A 23,362-nucleotide genomic window follows, 5' to 3' on the forward strand; every position below is an offset into this window, starting at 1 on the left:
ATGACATGCATCTCCCCAATGACTGGATTCTGCACATCAGGCTCCTGGAGTGAGAGGCCTCCTCAGAGGGTCATCACAGAAGGTACAGTACTTTATGTACTGAATGTCAAGTGAGGGTCCACGGTAGGTTAGCATGTGACTGACAGAGCATCAGATATACCACTGGCAGGGCATAGCGAGACCACCGTTATCTCATATGCGCTTTCTCTCTGCCTCTCTAGTGACTCTTCCACGCTGTCTTGCAGCCGTCCAAGCGAGTTTCATATGCATCCCAACTGGCATGAGACCAGACGCAGCATGGAAAGCAACGCTAGAGCGAGGGACAAAGAGACAGAGGAAGAGATACAGCTTGAAGAATGATAGAGGGAATGTTAGAGGCAGCAGAAAGGTAGGGGGAGGAAGTGAAGGATGATGAAAAAAAAATCCAATAGAGGTTTTGAATGCTCTCCAGAAAAGGCATTAAGAAGTTACTTAGCTGCATCCATTATGCTTCACAGGATGTGGCTGTCTCTTTGCTCTAAATCAAATCATGCATCCAGGTAATTGTTCTCACATTAGAAAAACTACATCCTACCTCCACCCTCCTGAATGCTCACTCACCCTGCCCCATCTATCTGAGATGAGAGACGGTTGAAAGTGCAGGGCTGAGCATAAAGTATGAGACGGATGATGATGGTTATAATGTTGATGATGCTGTAAACACTACGAGGACGGTGTCACCAAGATTGTGTTGATGAGATGAAATGAAGTATAATGAAGCAGAAACAACACTGAAGACAAAGATGACAACATCGGGGATGGTGATGATGATGATGTGATTACCTCTCAGGATTTAGTGATTGTGCCTGTGACTTTTCAGTGGCACAGTTTCTCAGTTACATACCGTTATGCATGCAGGCTCTCCAGTGAATGCTGTTGTTCTGCTGAGGACTGTGCTGCCAAAGGATAAGTACCTTCCTACAGGTTAGCATGATGCGGTTTTGGAGGACCATTGAACATGGATCCTCACACAGGTTCTGAAATGCCAAATGACAGAAAGAAGTCAACAACATACAGGAAATACTTTTTAGGTCAAGTTTTGAGCACAGCTGTAGAAAACATTTTCAATGACCTTGGCAGCTACAAAAATAAAAAGAAACCCCATCAGTCAAAGACGGCTGAGGCAAACTCAAGGTTTCCCATAAAGGAACCAGCAAAATACAAATGCTGAATATTAACAGTGAACAAGAGATGATAAATCAGTTTATCTTTAGTCACTTTAATTGTTTTCAAGATCCACTTACGAGCTTTTTTGGAGCTCAGTGGACTTAAGTAGCACATTGTTCCACCTGGAATGAAATATGCTATCGGGTATAAATAAAGTTTTGCTTTCTTTAGTATGGAACATGGGTCGTATGATAACAGTTAACATAAAAGTGTATCTTCTATACAGGATAATTTGAGCTCAATAGAAAGTTTGCTAATATGGTCGATGCATAATTTAGAAACTCATATAGCCTTTAACACACTAGCACACAAATCAGAATTTACAACACACTGCAGGCAGACCACATTAGTCCTCATTCGTTCTGCTGCAAGTAAGAAAAATGACTGTGCCACAGCAAATGAATTACTCAAACCTTCAATGTGTGAAGCCCAAATTGACCTTTACATAGTGCCTATCAAAGGAGTGCATTGCATAATTGAAAATCTTTAAAATATAAATGGACACTGAATCTCATCAACTTTCAATGTAGAACATCAGCAGGAGTGGACTCATGTTCCTCCTCTGCGTTCTGGGTTCAGTCCAGTTTGGCTTGGTGCTTTTTTTTTTTTACATCACCCAGAAAAATGTTAATTTCAGTATCAATTGCTCTCGCACCACACACACATACACGCCATCTTTCTTTAGCTAGAAGATTGAAATATTCCTTTAAGACTGTTAAAAGTGTCTACAACTGCAACGTAAGTTAAATGAATCTCTCTCTCCTCTTCCACAGTGCCTTGCCCATTCATTATCTTTCATTGAGTAACACTAAAATCAAGTGAGTTAGAAGATGCTTTCCAATATGCCAACTCTTTTACAGAACTAATCTGCAACAGTCAGTTATAAAAACCCAAATAAAGTCACAGTCTGACCTCCAATACTTTGATGCCATTTGCAGCTTTTCAAAAGCATGCCTGGATCCAGTGAAATGTGGTTTAAGTCAAAGTGAAGACAGTGCCTCTGTGACCTTGGCTCATTCGGTCTAATTCTGCAAACATGAGAAACTCTCTGGAAGTCACACAAAAGAGAGTGAAGACTAATCTTTGAAGCCGTCAAGCAACACCTCCTGGAGCCATTCCATTTGCTGTGGATGGGCCAACTTTTTGAATAGTGTGACAGCGCTCAAGGCTATTTTCTGGGGATATAGGCCCATCTTTTGGTTCAGAGCACTTTTATGAAATAAAACCCATTTGGGTGTAAATGACCTAACAGTTATTCTTCTATTAGAGGCAGACTGCTCAATCCCCCATTATTTGACACGAGAGCAGCTGCAGAAATGCGATCCTGATCACATAGTTGTATCTGTCTGGCTTTCAGCTTTGGGGTTCACTTGTTCATGCTCATAAATATTAATTAAACAGGATGTTTAGTGTGTAAATGTCATATCTGTTCATAGTAGAGTTGAACATCATGGAGTACGATTTGATGATGATTTGAGTGTAATAAGTATGAAAAGGTGTTTTATGAGTTGCACAATATTGCAGTATTTAATGCACAGCAGCACAGGAAGAGTAAGAACTGGGGCAGTTGTACACCTGAAGGTCTGTTTAATGCAATTTTGTGGATGCTTTTATTCATAATATTAGATTATTCCCGAATACATTTATTTTTATAGATATAGTTACTAATAGTGCTGGTATGGGCAACAGTTGTTCTGCTCAGTTTCTTTTGAGAATTTGTCTCAAACCAACTTCAGCATTAAGAGTGAAACGTTGCCAAATTAACTCCAACAGTTTGGAGGCTTCGTGAGTGCAGCGACTCATCACCTGAAGCCTGTAAAAATAAAACATAACCAGGGGTATTACCGTGAACTCAAGTACACTCCCAAAGCGGAGTCCTACACACTGCAATTTTACCAAATGCATCGCTTTCAGCCCAAGGCACTCTATTCTCATCCCTAAATTAGACACAAAGCATGTTTCAGGTCCCCAGGTAAGCGCAAATGGCCTTGGGTTAGGCAACAGGCATGAAGACACTCCCACTGATCCAGAATATATTAGGCTGCTTTATAAACAAAGCACTTTTGCTAAACTCTGTGATGTGATAGAGGAGACTGAATTTTGTAGCAATTCCTGATGTGATTTCTTGTCAACAGGAGGTCTCTATCAACAACGCCTCTTGTTTGTTTGCACTTCCTGCATATCATCACCTCCTCTTATTGTACCTATTAGGTTATCTCTGACTCTTTGTCTCTCTTCGTCTCTTTCCCTGTTATTTTTCAGTGACTGTGGCTGCTGGCAGATTTCCTGTCCTTCATGTCTCAAAAACCAAAGCGTTATCCTTGATCTGTCTCCAAGCATCAGTCCAGCAGTGCACTTTTCCTCTGGCACTGGTAGTATTTCTGCGTGAGGAGCCCAAGGATCCAAAGTCGTAGAGGCATACAACACACGGTTATAGCTTTGCTGTCCGAGTTCATACAGCAAGCCAGGCCGGTACTGGGGCTCCTTGGCCGTTGACGGCTGCTGACCAGGGGAGCAGAAAGGGACAAGCTTCCACATACGCCCCAGTGCCCAGTGGAGAGGGATAAAAGACAGTGGCAGGCAGATGACCTGCACTCACCAGATGTACAGCCACATCTCAGGATACACAAATACAAGTGGGCACAGAGGCACTGTACAACAGCTTGTACCAATACTGGAGGTCATTCTGCACACAGCGTAAAAACATGCAGAGGCTTAACTGTAAAACAGTGATGCTAGTCAAAAAATTTCATTGTGTCTGGGACGGTTAGTGTGAAAGGTGTTGCTCATAGTGACAAACACACAGAATTATCTCCCAACTCTGAAGGTTTCCTCAGCTCAAGTGTCCTTCAGCACAATGTCTGGATTTCACTGGCTGAAAACTTTTCTGTTTTGGTTCTCTGTCAGCGCTCTCATCAACTTCATTTCTAGCCAAAACAGCTGCTAGTTAGTTTCTACAACCCTGATTCCAAAAAAGTTGGAAAGTTGTGTCAATAAAAACAGAATGCAATCGTTTACAAATGAACTGTATTTACCACCAGCAGTTTTATGAAGTGCTCCTGAGCCCGTGTAGCAATATCCTTTATCCAATCATGTGCTCACAAAGTGGTGAACCTCGCTCCATCCTCGCTTGTGAACGACTGAGCCTTTCCAGAATGCCTTTTTCATACCCAGTCATGATGCTATCACCTGTTACCAATGAGCCTGTTTACCTGTGGAATGATCCAAACAGGTGTTTTTGGAGCGATCCACAGCTTTAGCAGTCTTTTGCTGCTCTTGTACCAACTTGTTTGAAACATGTTGCTGGCATCAAATTCACATATATTTACAAAAATCTATGATTTTTAAATGTTCTGTTTTAAATTAAGTATATGCCAGACTGGATAAGCGAATTATCAAATTGTGTTTTATTTATTTTTACACAGCATTTTTGGGAATTGGGGTTTTTCTTACAGTTAGGCAATGCCTTCAACATTGTGCACATAGGAAAAATAAATCCAGCACAAGTTGCTCTCTTTCACTCCATTTGAATTTGGCAAATGATCTAGAGAAATCAAAGTGAGAGTTCATCAACCAAGCGAGAAATATAACAATACCTTAGATTTAAACTCAGTTTTCGGACTTGTTTCACCTTGTTGAACGGAAGTTCAAAAAGACAATGTGTCTGCCTCTATCTAAATTGTACTGATCCAGTAAACCATCCATTGTGTATGGATTGAACAAACCGTAAGGATTATTTAGATTTTCAGTTTACTCTAAGCCTGTAAAAGTCAAGCTCAGTCATCTGCTTTCCATGAGGCTTGCACACGCTCCTGAACTGTGGCTCATGGGGCGCCTGCCAGCATCGAACCTCTCCTCTGTGATTAGGGGGAAATTTAGCTGGCTGATTTCATAGCCTCTTTATATGGTATTTGGTCTGCTTGACGTTAAGCAGGTATAATCTCCACTCCCAAAGGTAGATCACAGGGAGTTTCTGCTTTCAGCTCTGGTATTATTTCTGAGGCTTTTATGTTCTCTTCAGGGTCACGGCTTTATCAAACACAAACCACAATTGAGCCCAAAGTCACTGATGCAGATACTACAGATTACAAATGAGGAGAAAAAATGCCAAAATGGAAGAATGGTGCAAGTTGCACGCAGGATAATGCCAAACAAGTTCAAACAGAGGGAAGCTGGGATATGTGAGTGTGTTTTCGAAATTTCTGTGTTGAAATCTCAGGAATTTGTCTATTTTTTTTTTATTATTATTATTTTTTTCTAAAGCCTCTTTATAAAGGAAAAACAAAGTGTGAGAAAGCTGCAACACAGAAATGCTTCAACACATACCGGATGCAGATGCCAAAATATTTATCTGCTTTGGGAGGTACTTACAGTATGATGCATTTTTCTATCAAAAGTAAATCTCCCTATCATTACACAACAGTTGCCATCAAGATTAGCTGTTCCGCTTGCGGAATGCTAATGCCTTGAAAATTCAAGCAATGCTTGTAGTGCTGTAGAGAACAACTTCACAGTGAAAAACATTTCTGCCTGTGGCCTTCATCACACCCTGATGTTTCCAAAATAAAGTTGTTCTCCACAGCACCACAAGTGCTGCCGGTATTTTCACCTCCAAGGTGGCCTCTCTGTTTCCATCTACCGTATTATGTAGTTGAAGATGTGCCAGAGGCCAGCTTTGTCATCTGAAGAACTCTAATGCTCTGCCACCCTCCATTCATCACAGCCTTGAGTTTCCAAAAAAGACTTGAGAATCCATATTATACTGTTAGTCTGTAAAGGCTTATATATTTACTTTGATCACAGATAAGAGAAAAAAGCTCTAATGTAGCCTGATGCCTGTGTCAGAAAGAGGATAGGCTGCTGGCACCCGTTGTCGCTAAATGGACAGTCCCCAGGGAACTCTTCACCATCGCATCGACCATCAGCTATAAACTCTATGTCTCTGTGTTTTAATGGCATCCAAAGCACCACACTAGAGGAGGAGACATTTAGTCCATTTACTCTGGCCTGCACCACTATGAGTTCAACACCCCTTCAAATTAGAGGATGTCACCTAAGTCATTAAGAAAACAGCAGGGGAATCGATTCTTAAGGCAATATTTCTTTCATGTCTCATTTTAATAATATTAAAAGGGTTTCCTAATGGTGGCCAAAGGCTGTGACTCACACCACTGCAGATAGGAAAGCAGAGTAATACCGTATCTTTGTTATTCATTAGCAGCGTGGTGATGTCATGGGATAAGTCAACGCGATTGGACGAGAACTGTGGGGAAAATGTGTATGGATATGATGACTATGATATGAAATACTGTTCATCATACAGTATCACCTGTAAGCGTGAAGATGGAAGCTTAATTGTGGCTGACACTGGAAACATTGCTTTTCCAGGGCAGAGCAACACATCACGTTCACTTTATGAGGACATTCAAAATGACTCAGCACAGCAGTTTTATTTTTATGAATATGGGTCCTATCTCACCTAATCAGCGCAGTGCATCTTCACACACCTCAGTGGTTTTTAATGCCTTTGATTTAAATTCATTGCGTAGGAAAGGGCTTTATCCAAACCTCATCACTCATTTCTGTGCCTCCATCAGGATGCTTACATAACATCTTGTTCAACCCAAGGCCATAGCACTCTGTCCCATTGTGCATAGCTGGCATATTGGTTACTCATAGCAGCAGTTGATAATTTACCCGGCATTGTTGTGCTCATGGTGGAGGGGTCCTCATATTTTGTCTGTGACTAAGAGGATACCAACGGCCAGGGTTGATATATTTGCATAGTTTAGGTCTTTTAACTTCCTGAAAACACCCTAAAACTGTTGAAACTGTAAGTGAAAATGTAGTTTTTAAGTTTCCATGACAAGCAACAAAAGAAAAGTATTGTTTAAACAAGCTCCATGTGAAAGATTGCACACCAAAGTTGTCCACAGCCTGTGTGGATTCTCTATAATCAGAGCTGCAAAAAAGAAAAAAAGAAAAATCTCCATCAAAAACCTCAAACGCTTTTCCCCTGTAGGCTTGACAGCTGGATGTGTTGCTCGCTCCTTCACAGAGGATGGCAGCTGTAGTCAGCTTGAATTCACAACACTTAAAACAGATTTAGGCAGCAATTCAGGTTCATGGGGAGAAAAAAATATCCTTATGATCAGTGTATTCCCAGAACTTTTCACCATATGGCCAAAAAGTTGTCGCTAACAATTAGCAGTATCCAAAAACATATGGTCCTTTTACAAGTGACTAGCTTAACCAAAATCCAAGATGATTTTAGTATCATGACTGGGTATCCGGGTTGTTTGAAAATGATTGCAGTCTGTTTTTATTTCTGTTTTACACAGTGTCCCGACTGTTTAGGAATCAGGGTTGTGATAATCATAATTGGACAAAAATATCTATGCTGCATGTACAACAATGAAAATTAAGCCAAAGCTATTGACCGTTCCAAACATTACAATGTGCAGTATGTCCTAAACCAGCTGTTCGAACTTATCTTCAAGAGGACGACAGCTATTATTCCAGAAATCTGTCAAAACGGCCTCGAAAGCCACTTCAAATTGTTGATTGGCTGATGATCGTTAGACTGTTGTCAATTAAATTGCACCTTAATTCCAGATTCCTCCTTGTAGCTCAGTACAAATCTAGTTCACATGCAATTATTTAGAACAATATTATATTTATATAAAGATTAAGTACAGCATCCTACCTAACTACACATTATGCTTAGCCTAAAATTTCAATCATTCATCACATCTGCTCACTCACAGAGTCATTTTTCTTAAAGGCCAGTATTTAAAGTGAGATCCACCCACCATCCAAACACAGTCCACACAGTTTGCCAGGCTAAATGCAAACAGCGTGAGGGTAAAAGCCTGTTTGGGCATGCCATCACGCCGGAGAGGTGATTGATTTGGTTGTCTTTGCCCCCTTCAGTTTGACAGATCTGAATGTCCACAAATCTGAAACAGTTCACACCCTCTGCAGCTGTCCACAGCTGGGGGATTACTGGCCTATTCTAGTGTTGTTATCCTCTGCGGTGATATCATGGTGTTATTCAGCTGCAAGCCTCCAGGCTTTACTTAACATAACTTGAGCTTTGAAAACAACTTTAATTAAAAATGCAATAATAAGAAGAATATGATGCAACTTTAGGTGCTTGAGATACTGTCTGAACTTGTGTTACCAGTTGTTTTGGGAGAGGTACTGTAGCAATGGTAGCACAGAAAGGTATGTTTGACAACAAGGAATGGCCCACATGTTCCACTCATATACAGCTAATATACAGCACATTTAATATTCTGGTTTAAGGTATGATGATACAAAACTGCTTATTTTCAAGGCCATTTCTGAGAATGTCCACTAGGTTGTTCCAGTAATCAGTGTGCTTCATGATGGATAAAGTATGAGTGAAAGAAACCATTATGAAGGTAAAAGCGAACTACAAGAAGAGACGCAGAGATGCTACTCTTAATGGGGGCCCTCATTAAATCAGCAGAGAGCACCAAATGACACAGCGTGACATGTTGTTGGATTAAGGAGCTATCTTTTCTAAAGGGAGTCTAATAAAGACTATATAACAGCAAGGGAACATAAAAAAGACAGCCTGGATTCCAGTCTGGTGGTATTTCAGATGTCCGAAGACTCTCAGTGAGGAGGAAATGTGTTGTGCATTTCATAAACAGACCACCTGGCTTTATAACGCACCTGTCTTTTACAGTTTCAGCACTTATTCATTTTTTTTTGTCATCGCTTTAGCAGAATCCAGGCAAAATCTCCTGGTGAACGAGTTTCAAATTTGGTTGCGTATGTTTTTCTCCTACTGTTTCTGGATGTCTGATGTTACATCACTTAGGTCTGAATGCCAGATTGCTTCTCATATCCAATAATGCTTACCGTAGATCATTCTGCTCCCACAGCTTGATGCTAACCGAGTGGGGCTGTGACAGCATATGTGTGGGTTGTAAAACTGGAATGATAGTGGAACTGGGCATCTGTGTGTCCAATGATGCCATTATAGAAGACTACACCTCCCCCAGCTCTTATCTAAAGATGACACAACATATCATCGCAGCCAGACTCACACATGCCACTCTGTCTGCAGAGAGAATGGATGCCATGCAAGATGAAATCATTATTGATAAAAAAAAAAAAAAAAAGACATGTCACTAATGCCAGTACTGTCATTGCCCACAGTGTACCCAATCTTTTTGAACACAGACATGAAAGCCCTGCATGCTCCGTAACTGACTTCTGTTATTTATATTATGCTGCATTCTAATACACTCAATACATTTCATGCACTTCAACATGACAGCACAGCCAGACATGCTCTTTTTTGCTTACTACAGATATTTGGATCAGGTTTGTCTAATACATCTGTATAACACTAATTTCATGTGGAAGCCTGGGGCCTTGTAAGATTTGTACACTGATGTCAGAAAAGGTAACTATCTGCATGTACAATATCTTCTCAGTGTTATAGGCGCACACAGATGAAGAGTTCTGTGGAGGTAGGTCAGTGCATGAGAGCTCAGGTGCATCCATGATATGGGGAGGCGCCAATTTGGCTCAAATTTGTGCGGTGACTATTGAACCGAGTGAATATAACCTGACGTCTCTCTCGCTTTCTCTCTGTTAGTGTGTGTGTGTGTGTGTGTGAGTGAGAGAGAGAGAGAGAAAGAGTATGAAAAAGAGAAGCGGAGACAAATCTGTCAGGGATATTAACTGGCTGCCTTGAATAATCAGAATAAATGGTCAATACAAGCCATATAGACTAAAAGCAACCATCTAGTCTACGTGTTGTGATCGGCAATAAGCAAGCAAAAGCCTCCTTGCTCTATACCTCCACCCATCCTCTCATTCATATGTCTAATTATCAACCAACCGTGACTGTCTCACATCCGCATGGGTTAATTAGGTGTTACAATATAGTGGCCGTTGGACATATCAGCATTTATCTAAATTACCTCCTCCATCTCAGCTCGATCAATACCTCCCACCACTAACCAGCATCTCTGATGCTGAAGTTCGGGTCATGACCTGTGTGGCCAGAGTCTCTTGACAGCTGCGGTGACACGCCTGCAGGGCAGAGAGAGATATCCGGCCCTGGGGACTGAATGATGTATAGGCCATGTATGTGTGTGCCTTTGTTGAAAGGCCTGCATTTACATTTCCAAAGTGGTAGCTCTGTAGAATATTTATACAGGAAATGTGAGGATAATGGAGATTACGCATCTTTGCTTTTCACTCAGTTCATAGCAGTGTTGCAAAGGCACAAAAATTATAGAATAGCACAAAAAGACAGTGTTTTTCGAGGATAGCCAAATTTTTCAAAGATAAAAAGAGTGTCAAAATGACCCAAATGAGTCCCCCGCTTGCCTTGTGAAACCTGTGATCTAAGTCAAGAAGTGCCGAGGTACAGTATCACCAAGGAACGTGAGCTGTCTTTATCTAATCTTTATTCAGGAGTGGTTGCTGGTTTGTGCTGCTTTGAGGAGCACTGCATGGCTGATGAAGCATCTGTCAATTTCCTTAAGATGATTAACCTACGCTGAGCCTCACTTGCCACAAATAAACACATGATGGTGTTTTCAAATCAGACGCACCTAATCTTCCATGCATGTCACACTTAGGCGGCAACAGCTGCAATCACATCTGATTGCCGGAGTCAAATTTTAATAACAAATGTTGAAAAACAGGAACCAGACAATGACTGGTTGTCATTCTGGGTGAACTGAAGTTTAAAAGGCCACGAACGGATGAAAAACAGCCTCATGGGACCATAGAAGTGACTGTGCAGCATGTTCACGGCCTGGATGTCCGTGGAATAAACGTTCAGAGGGGAATTTGGGCTAATGCACCATGACAACGTGACGACTCTGCAAGCACCTGCTTGTTTTCACTGCACCTGCCATTCTCGTTAGTTCTCACTGTTCCCCCCCTTCAGCTTTCACGCTGCTAAGCTCCATTTCAATTTAGATCAATCAAGTGTATTTTTGTTTGTTGTTGTGTGTCACTGGACATCAACACTTTCCTGGATAGGGGAAAAGTATACATACATAAAAAATGGGAAAAAAAACACACCATTTATTTATTTTTTTCTTGTTTTAGTCATTTTGCTACCATGTGTTGATATACTGAAGCTGTTCTTCTCATCTTTCATCGTGTATAACAATATACAAGAAGTGCAGTTCAGGTGAGCTCAGGCATGAACACACATATGTGTCCTTGGGTCAGTCAAAAGAGAAGGCAGAACAATGCTGCTGAGGACACGTGACCCGCTTTGCTCAAGCCATTCACATCACACAGACCGAACAAAGACCGATTGTTTTATTTATTCATTTCTATTCATTGTCCTGCTCTCTCCTGAAGTAAGACTCTAAACTTACCGTTCAAGCTATGTGTGTGTCCAGAGGGAAAGAGAGAGCGAGAGAGATGGAGAGGAGAGGGAGAGATATTGTCAAGTGTAACAGCCGCATCAAAGTAATTTATGAGACAGTGCGGGACAGGCTAGCATTTTGTATTTTAGATTATGAACACATAGTTTTCCTCAAACACCCCCTCAAGGAGTCCTTGGAAAGAAGTTACACCCTACCAAAGCAGGAGCATTAGCATACTTATGTAAGGATTTTTGAAATGGGTACTGGAGCACCTTTCAAAGGACAATGCAAACCTCAGGATACTCTCCCTGGACTGCTTTCAAAATATGTCTAGAGACCTGGAAAATCAGATATATCATAGAAGTATTGTGCACGCTGTCCAAACACAAATATATCCTCTGGCACAGGGTGCTTTCCTACTTAACCTCATTCAGTCAAACCATCAATTAATTACAAAATCAAACAGCAAAGTAAACTAAACGGATTTCTGGGCTCCATTTTGGGGATGTCAGGATTTATTTATTTATTTATTTTCCGTTGAATCAGGCGGGCCGTGAGAGGCAGCATTCCTCTGATTTAAGCGGCTACAAACTGACGGGAGCTGTCCTTGGTGCTGATTGGTGGTTTATAATGCAGATGAAACTAATAGAGCTGTCCAAGGTGCTGAAAGCGTGACTGGCCTGGACTGGTGCCTGCGGCTCATTTAGGATCCCAAATAGATCTGGGTGGCATCAAGGAAACCACACACACACACACACACACACACACACACACACACACACACACACACACACACACACACACACACACACACACACACACACACACAGACGCACGCACGCACGCACGCACGCACGCACACACTTCTCCACCTGAAAGGATTTGTGTCATCACTTATGCAAGAGTTTCTTTGTCTGCACTGGAGGTCGGAAAAGTGCCAGTGAAGCATGATGACAACTTCCTGTCCTCTACAGACTAATCGCGGTCACACATTCTGCATAAACTGAGGTGTTTGCTCCTCATTAAACCATTAGGGACCCCAGGATGCCACCTTTGATCTCATTTTGTGAGCCCCTGTCTGAATTTTGTTAATTGCTGACTCACATTATTCGGCAGTAATAAGTTATCAAATTTTACACTCGCATCAGAAGCAATGTAATTTTCCTGACACTGAAAAATATATATATATTATTAACAAGCATCACGTGGTATGCACCCGTAGTGTGCTGGCAGTAAGAAATAAAACCACCATTTTTTTCATCCTGTAGCGCCAAGCTAAGGCTTTTTCCCCCTTCTTCTGTGCTCCCCTGCTTCCGTTCGGTGAAAGCACGCATGTGTTGATCCGTGCTGCAGCAACGTGCATCAGTTCCTCCCTGACCCCGGTGTTAATCTGCATTCAGACTGAGGCTCCGCTGGTTTTCTCAGCTGCTCCATATCAGTGTAGCTTATTACAAGAGAGAGAGAGAGAGAGAGAGAGAGAGAGAGAGAGAGAGAGAGAGAGAGAGAGAGAGAGAGAGAGAGAGAGAGAGAGGTGGGGGGGGGGCTTCATCGTCTGTGGCAGTTTTTGAGGGCCCAGTTAGGCTGTCGATTCGGCAACAGACACGAAAAAAAAGGAAAAAAAAAAAAGCGAGCGATACGAAATCAGGCTTTCGCCTCGCATCGATTTTGTTTTGGCTGATTTGACTCCACCGCACGTCCGCCTCGGGTCTGGATTCGCGGACCCGCTACTGCTAACGTGCGTAATGTATCGTAGACAGGAAACACAGTAAATAGACGGACACGTCCATCTGCAATAAAGAGGAAACGAAGATGGTGATGATGGCTTCGCCAAATTTAGGCTCCAAATGCTCGACAGCAATGGCGAAGCCTTCCCTGCCCCTGAAGCTGCTTCTCTGGGCGTTTATTGTCGTTAATCTCCCGACAAGGTAAGCGATGAATGCGTGATATTTCCTCCGTGGACCGTAATTCTGTGTCGGCTGTGTTGGGTTGCATTTTCTGCCTTATTTTACATAATTTTTGCGGTGCCTCCCATCTAATGCCAACACAAGCCTGCCGTTTGAGCGGCTGGCCATCTGAAGGGAGATGTACAGTTTTAGAAGAAACGAGCGAAGCGCCTACTGTGCGTATTTATATCACGTTATTATCATTGTGGTTCGACGTGGAGGTGTAATGTGAATTTTCCAGGCGCAGCGACACATGTATCGCGTTTCTCTGAGGTCTCGAGCCCCTTTCTGTTTCTATTCATGGGAAATAAAAGCGACTACAGCTTTTGAATATGTAGCGGATGATTTAGCGATTTAATGCGGATAAACGTCCCTATGTGGACACAGTTTGCCCCGTGTCTCTCTCAATCTGTCCGCCGTTAGAAATAGCACAGCGGCTGGCTAATTTGCTTGAAGCTAAGGCTACATATAGTCTCTGCTAAGCTACCTTTAAGGATCAAGTCTGTGCTAAGAGCCAAAGCCTCATTACCGAACGCATGTGTCGATGTGGCCCAACTCGAATAATGAGTCGTTTGTGTTAAAGACAACTTGAGGATGAGTGAGATTGCGTTTCATCCCACGTATTTGCAATAAAAAAAACAAAGCATTTCAAAATGGCAGACAGTCAGAGAGAATTCAAGTGTAAAGGCACAATAAGGACAAGGATAACACATATGGACTGATCCTTGTCTTGCACACAGTGGATGGACTGCCATTTCTGCTCTCGCTGAGGTGCACATTTGAGTCTATGGAGAGGAGCTGCTTTGGTCGTCCCTGTCAAGACATCATTCCCGAGCACCGAGATAAGAATAGTCAAGAGGAGGGATGGTTAGGCTCCTCGCACCGCTTTCGTCTTGTGTTGCTGGAGGGTGAAAAATGGAGCCAGATAAATCAGTCGACGTTCAATCACCGTCAAGCTGATCGCAGCCCTGGGGCTCCCTGCCCAGCCTGCACCGTCAGGCCTGTGTGTTTTGTAATTGTATGCACAAGTAGTGCTCACAGTACGCTTGAGTAAACACTACACCTCATCCACTCTTGCACCCAGAGCGGGATATGGATTTTATAAGTTGTGCATGAGTGGTTGAAGTATAATGAACTGAGGCAGATCACATGCAACTGACATTTGCCTGCTTCTTGGATAATCACAGGGCCAAGAGTGAGCTCTTTGTGTAAACACCTGCACGAAGGTAATATCTGCGGCAACAAGTCTGGTGTTTGATAATTAAAAGAGAGCCGCTGCTCGGGAAGTTGCATTGGAAGTCATTTGTGATTCATGTATGAGACCTCTTACATAAGACATCTCTCCTCAAGGCCTTGGGCATGCTTTCAGTAATCTATGCTACTTTGTGACTCATTGTGACAGTTACTATGTGTAGTGATGTCTGATGGCTATCAACACACATTAACCCCAGTGTAAAGTCACATGCTGTTTTACATTAAAGGTATCGCAGCATCCAGGTTTGGCTCAAAAGCCTCAAGTCGAGGCAGAAGGAGTGTTGCAAATGTTTTGGCATTGATCAGTCGGTCAGAAAGCTTCAGGTGTAGGCCCAGGATCCACTGGGGTTGATAAACCGCGACATGCCGCGACAGAAGGAAGTGATGTCAGAGCGAGGGAGCTCTGCTCAGGTTTCCTGTTCGGTCTGTTCTGCAAACTCACCTCCAGCGTTTGAGAGGTGGTGGCTGATGAAGTTCTTTACGTAACCACAATTTGGGACACACTGCAGTTCATTTTTTATTTTCTATTTTTAGTTTCTAACCTTCACCAAAACATGTTGTAATGCTAATTTGTTCCTCTCATTGGTCAACAAGAGCCTCAATTGGTTTGATGGTCATTGCATACAGGACATGGGCCATAATAATGATAAACAGATATTCCTCTATTGCTTGTCAAATAGTGATACATTACTTAAAATTTAATATAATTAGATAAAAATGACCAAAAAACAAAGCTTTTGGTCCTTTCAATGGGGAACTATTGGCTGTCTAGTATTATATTATTAGTCCTTGGTACAGCCATGTTTTGTGTATTACTATATATGGCCTGTTTTTACATGCATTTCCAGAAAGTTGAAAGCACCACAATTTAAATGCAAACCTTAAACCACAGAAGTGGACTCTGCTATCACCCTCTTATTGATTGACAGGCTTTTTAATGCACCAACTAACACTAGACAGCATGTTTTATGTTGCTGTCAAAGGGTTTGTTTACATCATCTTTAAGTCAAACATCCCAGCTGGGCATGTCAGTATAACCTCACATTTAAATAAGAATTTACTGACTGAGCCTTTAACTCTGTGGAAGCAATATTGGGAACATTACAAACTGGCCTAATTTCCCTCAGTGTACCACTGAGAGAAACAAGTCAACCTTGCATGCCGATGGTAGCTAATCTGGTTTCTTCTGGACTGAGTAGAGTCTGCAAATTCACTGCCAGAGGTCAGTTAAGTAGAGCTATATATCATTGGGCCTTTCTCCATTTAAAGCATTGAAAAACTCTCTGTACTGCACATTTTCTCTTAATCTTTCAGGGTTTTTACAACATTGCACCTGAATAGTTCTCTGGTGTGAAAATGCTGAGTTGCTAATGTAAGTGCATCCCTTTGATGTCAAAGCTATATAAGATAACAAAAGCTGTACAATGCTACATGTAGCTGTAGCCAAACAAAAGATCCTTGTTAAACAAGTAACAAATAACAAACTGATACCTTGCCAACAACACCCACACAGTTATTTGCAGTTGCCATAATATTACATAAAACAAATGACAATAAAGGATCTTAAATTAAATCAGTCATCGGTTGCTTAAATTTCTGGATAATAGTAGCTTAATAGCAAGAACATGCTATGTACAGTTTTCAGTGGAGTTGCTGTCAGTATGGATGAAATATTATAGGAGAGCACATTTTATGCCAATTTTATGAATTCAATCCTGAGTCCAGCCCGCCACTTGTTGCATTCCAGTCATCCCAGATTAGCATTCGTTCTCACCAAAGAGCATTTAAAAATCCCTCCCTTTAAATGGGAAACCTACGGCGCATTGCACTCAATCAAGCCATCGTACACTATCTGCCTCTCGTCACAACGTGGAAAGGCTTACGACGCAGAACTGTCAATCTGTCATGTCTCCCATTAATGACTATCATATGTGTTTATGTCTCAGAATTCTTAAAATGTAGTTGATAGCGTGGCTATGTCAAGCCTCCTCTTTTCTCATGTTGATGTTCAGACAGTTTGACAAGACAGAAGCAGATGACAAAGCTCATAGCTGCCTCTCGCTTACAGTTTCTGTCATATTCATCACCCAGGAGGTATTAAGGTCAGCGTGATTTCACATTTCTGGGATAGATTTGGATGGTGGTGTGAATTAGCAGCAGTGGTGATGAATCTCTTTTCCTCAGGTCAATAAGTATCATGATAAACTTGAAGTAGGACCATGGATTTTGGCACAAAACACACCTAAGACGGTGTCCTATCTAAGGTTTTTCACCACAGCCACCCCTGCTGTCTCAGCCATGTGAGTTCTCTCTTTGCCCAGAGAGATTCTGTGGATAAATTTAGGTCTTTTTTGGATACCCTTATTCCAAAAAGGTTTATGCATTTCTATTTTAAAGACACAAGTACACAGCAGGTGAACTTTGGATACTTTTAAAACATGTCCACCAATTTTCTGGGTTTCTCCTCGTGTTAATATATATGGCCTGTTTTTACGAGCATTTCCAGAAAGTTGAAAGCACTGTAATTTAAATGCCAATGGAAAGCTCATCCTGCAGCCTCGAACTTTAAAACACACTCTCTTATTGATTGGCAGGCTTTTTAATGCACCAACTAACACTAGACAGCATATTTTATGTTGCTGTCAAAGGGTTTGTTTACATCATCTTTACGTCAAACATCCCAGCTGTGCATGTCAGCTGAAGTTCACATTTAAATGCTGATTGAGGAGACAATATTGGGAACATTACTGTCCTAATTTCCCTCAGTGTACCACTGAGTGAAACAAGTCAACCTTGCATGCCAATGGTAGCTAATCTAAGTGATCTGTGAGTGAAGCCTGGACATTTACTGCCAGAGGTCAGTTAAGTGGAGTGTGCTGACACAGTCCAGTTTGTGAGCAGATGTTTATTTTTGCAAATTGACAGCCTGACTTATTAACCAGAAGCACAACTTACAATCACTTAAAATGATTGCATTGTTTGTTTGTTTTTTGGGGGGTTATTAAGAGTAGAGCTTGTGAAATTAGGCCTGATGTGCACGAGCGGTTTGCTGTGTTGATGCCATACTGTAGGTGCAGGATCAATTTCATGTGGGTTGATAATAAGCATGAGGATTCATCAGATGTGGTTCCTTTATTAGTTTTAACATAAAACATGCAAAAATCATAGCTCAAGGGTCCTGATGTGGATGCTAATGGTAGGCGCATAGCTGTTTCCATAGCTGTTTTACCCTCCTTAGTCCTTCTTTGAACATGTAAAACTGCAGAGGACGGGGCACTTCCCCGCTGCGTTACATGAAACCTGAGATGAGATTTTAATTGAGATCCGCTCAGTAGTAGAGACACGTTCTGACTGCTGCATATACAGCAGAGTGATGATGGCGCTAAATGTGAAGAGGAAGAACGTATGAAACTGTCAGATTGTCCTCAGTGAGGGTAGCTGTGAACACAACACTTAACTCCAGTACTCTCCATCATTACGTACGCAGCCACGGACATGCATATGCATGAAAAACAAACACGAGTACACACACAAACAGTAACAGCAGGCGCACACACACAGGCGCAGACCTCTGTGGATCCTCAGGTACCGAATTAGCAGGCAGAACCTCAGATCTGCCTGCAGTGGAGCACACATGGCTCCTCCTTTGATGTGCTCCTCTTTGGAACATTTCCATAAACACAGAGATACTCTGAAAGATGAATATAGATGGTAAGATTTCAGCAACCTGAAAAAACACCAGATATTTTCAAGTTCTCACACCCTGCTCAGTCCTATCTATCCATCAACCCATCTATGCATCCATCCTTGTATCTATCTATCGAGTCTGTGCAAGAGACAGGGTACGTTTTTCCAACATAAAGTAAGGCATGTCTAAGGGTCCACCTGAGTAAAATAATTAAGATTTAATGTTTTTTATCAGGCTCCTGTGTTATGGTGGAGACGGATGGTACTTAATGCAGTCTAAGGAAGAGTGCTGGTCAAAACATCACTCCTTGCACCCAGCCGAAAAACACGGGAAAGCTATCAGAACTTCCATCCTTGTGCTTTGCCATGGAAACGGTGTCTTTTTTTTCTCACCCTTCCTGATTCTTTATTATTTCATTCAGAAGTCTATTTTCTTCTCATCGCTCTGAAGCCTTGTTGAAAGCTCACAGCTGTTTTCAAGGTTGATCTTTTATGCTGTTGGCCATCTCCCTGACGCTCCAGTGGTTCCTGGAGGGGCACATGTTGTCCAGAGCTGTGACGCCACCACTTAAAAATGCGTCAGCTCTCTTTATTTGTTTCTATCTATCCATCTATCGCTTTTCTCCTCTGTCTCAGCCTTCGTTTCTGATGCATTGTGCATCTAAATGAATCTGTGTTATTTATCTCACAGCTGCAAATGCAAGTTTTCTGTCATCTGAGGCACAACTTGCATGTAATCGGTGAAGCAGGCCTCTTTCTAAAGCATGTGCATACAAGGAAGGTAGCACAAATAGCAGGAGCTGTAAAATGTGTGTGTGATTGCACATTTCATTGGATATCACTCAGGCTCTTGAATTTTCAGTTCGTTTGTTTTTGGTTAACAATGGATAGCTTCTGTCCGTTTTCTAACACTAAACACAGCGGGGATTGGGAGTAGTGACTGTTTTATTAAGAAAAAGCAGAGCTTGACATTTAGGGAGTTGCTGCAATACGGAGATACTGATTGCACTCTCGGTAAGGTAAGCTGAGGCAAGTTGAAGTGCCTTGTTGCTGAATAGTGTTCTGTGATTTGAAGTTGCATGCAGTTTGCATAAGGAAAAGCATGAAGACGAGATATAAAAAACGACAAAAAATATTAATGTAAATGATACACAGAAATAAAGAGCACAATAAGATAGTGAAGCAGATTAAACAGCGTGACAAAAATCACAGTGCAGCTAGAGTAGAGTGCAAATATGAAAGAATAGCCCCAGATTTCATTTATTAAAGGCAATAGCAAACAGTAAAGTTTAAGCAATGATTTAAAAGAACTGAGATTTGGGGATTTGTTTGTTGAGACATATGTGATATGATGAAAACCTGCTCTTCCATCTTTAGTCAGGATACATTTAGACATGTTGTCTTTTGCACCATTTTTTTTTGTTCCATAGCTTTTTCAGTCCTGCGATGCTTTTACAAACCTTAATTAAGTTTAATATTATGAATAAAACTTAATCAGAAGTCCTGTGTGTTTACCTTCTTCTGAGTTCGCTTATTTCAGGAAAATCCCAACACTGAACTGCACTTTTTGAACTCTCCCTTCACCTACAAAACACGTCGAGAAGGCAGTCCCAGACACTGATTGCGTAATGAACTGCTGCCTTAGTAAATCACACACTAATTACACACAGACAGTGCTTGCACAAACTGAATGAAAAGATGCAGCACAGATTCGCCCTGTGCTTTTATGGCCCACAGTCTCTTTCACACACGTCACGTATGTGTTTTTCTGTCCACTTGTCTCTTTCTGTCACACACTCAGAGTGTCTCACCCCCTGCCTGCTGGCGCTGCTAACCTCCCCTCTTATTGCAGACAGCATCATGTCGCTCTAAGTCTCCTGACATACAATAGCCCCTCTCCATGGCAGCATGTTGTTGTCAGCATATAAATTCGCCCTCATGCATTATCATTGGGGATCACATCTTTAATTCAGGCTTCAAACCACAAAAAAGATCTGTTCTAACAAAGGATAAACCTTCATTCTAGACATATAATTCACCAAAAGAGAGCAGGAGAAACATTTACAGCTCCACCATGGCTGTATTTGTGGTCGGGGGCTCTTGAGACATCATTATCCCTTCAGTTTGAGACGCCTGGGTTGAGGAAGTAAACTGAGGAAAATTGGCTCTCTCACAAACTTGGGGGCCCTAAAAACCCTCTTTATGACACGTCGAGCAATTCTGCCGTCAAGCTGCTCAACGTCGGCATCTTGGAATTCATTCGTTATTTTTGTAGAAATGCTGAGTTGAAAATTGACTGAGAATTTTAGACGTTAAAGAAGGTTATTGTGGAGGTTTTCATTCAAACTCAGGGCCATTTCTTTCATCACTTTTTCTTAAAATGAAGGCCATTTGGAGAAACAAAGGGAAGACTTTAAATTAGATTCCGTTTCTTAAATTATATGTAAAACTTTAGTTGCAGTATTAAAACAAAGTAAAAAACTTTGAGTTCATGTCTTACATTTAATATTGGACTTTTAAATTGAATTTAAATATTTATTGGTGTGTCTGTTGTTACAATATGAAATACATGGCCACACAAAAGAGGCTTACTTTGATTGAATTCCTGGCAATTTTATCAAATTCCAACTTCTACTGAGTGACAATTGCCTAAAATTGCCCTCCTTTCTTGAGAGGCAAGCTTACCTGGATAGAAGCAAACAAAAGGGAAAACATGTCACTTCGAAGAGTGACTGAAGTTGTTTCAGTCTTCAGTCAACATAAGACAAAACGATGAATCTGTCAAGGTGGGAATTCAATGCTGCATCCACATTAATGCTCACATCAGGTGCCTAAACTACGCTGAGTTTGCATCACTGATGCTTACAAAGTTGCTGACAATCTAATCACATTACTGGAAACATTAGCAACACTTCTCTGTGGGGGGAAAGTGTGCAAAAGGCTTTCAGGTGGACAAAATGAATGGCTAACAACTCAACACTCAACTAGTGTGGTGGTGCACAGTAAAATGCTTTGATGTGGGTTACAATGAAAATAAAACAAGAAGTGTAAAACTCAGATAATGAATTAGCATGTCCCCCTTAGAGACAGCGTGATTCCATCAGCCAAAAGGTCTTTTTATTCCTGTTTGATATTCTCTTAGATGAGCTTGTATGTATGAGCCTCGTGCTATTTTTAGGCTACGATTGCTTTGTGCTTTTGCAATTTTCACATATCGTGCAAGCGTCTGTGGCACGAAGATGTCATCTTCATGCAGGGGATGCAAAGATCTGAAGCAAATACATTCAGTCCTTTCATCTCATTTTCACATCAAACATCAGTCAGCACACAGGTTGTTTTTACTGTGTCTGAATGCATGATGGGATTGGTCCTGAAATACTGGCGGGTTCTTCGCCCCTGAGTGGTCCTAGATGTGGGTTGAGTTTAAAATGTCTGATATGGAGTATCAATCTGAATCAATCTAAAGAGGGTAGAAACGGAGAAATGGAAATTACAATAAATGTGCAAAGTGAGGAGAATTTATGCATCTCACAGTGAAAAAAATGATGTACTCTGGAATACAGACAACAGGACTTTAACTTTGGCTTTGCAGGGCAATAGACCAAAACTACATGAATATTGTATATTTATATACATGTTCTGCATCACATGTGTTGCACTGAATGTGATTCATATGTTAATCCTTAAGTTATTTTCAGTAACTTAAAAATAGAAACAACTAGCATAAAGGACAGACACCAAAGGGACAGGGAGGATTAATCACATGTATTGCAGTGTGTCTACAGTAGCAATGATGTGGCGATAAAGAGTCCTGAAAATCCTCCCAAGTTCATCTCCTGACCTTGCATTGAGCACTTTGCTCGCACTGTGTCTCTTGTCTCTTAATATTTTGGTATGAAGTGAACAGAGCCCACATGGAAAGACACTGCTTGTTCTCCTTTTTAAAAGAAATGACTGACATGCGTTTTCTCTCCCTTTCCCCACCTCCACCCCACAGCTCCTTCCAGACTGATGACGATGATGAGGTGTCCAACAAGACGTGGGTGCTGACTCCCAAAGTGTATGAGAGTGACGTCACACACATCTTGAACAGCCTACTAGATGGATACGACAACAAACTCAGACCTGACATTGGAGGTGGGCGCTGATTTTTCACGGATGATACGTTTAGTCACAGAATCACAAAGAAGTACACCCACGTTCATGGTTAAATTTGCAGTCAAACACACATATGCGCTTATTAAGTGACATGCATGCTTATAGCCAAACGCTTTGCCCATTAACTGTAGGAAAATGGAGACGCAGCATCTGTGATGTCATGCAGTGGTTTTTAGAAGGGACTCTGAAGCCTGGAGCATGGCATTTTCTCACTTGCTGTAGACAGATATCCACGTTTGTGCAAGTGTGTGAAGCCTGAAACACTATATATACCCCTCTTTAATCTTTTATCTCTATAATACAGCAACGATTCTCAAAATTGTCACCAAAAAATATACATTAGATTAAGGGAAAATTTGTCTTAGACTTCCTTTCTCCAGCAGACAGCAATTAGAGGAAAAGCCTCCTAATTCCATTGTGATGCTCATTCGACTTTAATGCCTCTGAAGTCTACTATCAGTATAGAAACTCATACTGAGAGAAGACACTTGTGTAGTGACACTTATATTTTAAGTTCACTTTTTTTTTTTTTTTTTTTTTTAAATATAAAACACATCAGCTTTTAAGGAGTCCAGAAAACAGTCTCACTCTTTTGTCGTTATTCGGGGGTTGACTTTAAGAGGTCATAAATTTCCCTCCACATGAAGAAAAGGATGTGAGAATGAATTAAAATCACCATTACTGGAGTCATGTGCTTCTCACACAACAACACTGTTTGAGTCATGAGTCTGTTGA

The 23,362-nt window shown here is 41.4% G+C and overlaps 1 protein-coding gene across 4 annotated transcripts in view; it reads left to right on the forward strand.

The window, feature by feature from the left end:
* The first annotated feature begins 12,907 nt into the window (after window positions 1-12,907).
* Window positions 12,908-23,362, forward strand: part of gabrg2 (gamma-aminobutyric acid type A receptor subunit gamma2) — a 51,792-nt gene continuing 41,337 nt past the window's right edge. For 3 of the 4 annotated variants that reach the window (XM_070982537.1, XM_070982538.1, XM_070982539.1), the window contains exons 1-2: window positions 12,950-13,510; window positions 22,467-22,606. In XM_070982537.1, the coding sequence (XP_070838638.1) occupies window positions 13,395-13,510; window positions 22,467-22,606 (256 nt within the window). In that variant the 5' untranslated portion in view covers window positions 12,950-13,394. Of the gene's footprint in view, window positions 13,511-22,466; window positions 22,607-23,362 lie in introns of all 4 variants that reach the window. The other variant, XM_070982540.1, reaches the window with a different exon arrangement.

This window comes from Chaetodon trifascialis, chromosome 16, assembly GCF_039877785.1.
Source record: "Chaetodon trifascialis isolate fChaTrf1 chromosome 16, fChaTrf1.hap1, whole genome shotgun sequence".
Taxonomy (NCBI): Eukaryota; Metazoa; Chordata; class Actinopteri; order Chaetodontiformes; family Chaetodontidae; genus Chaetodon; species Chaetodon trifascialis.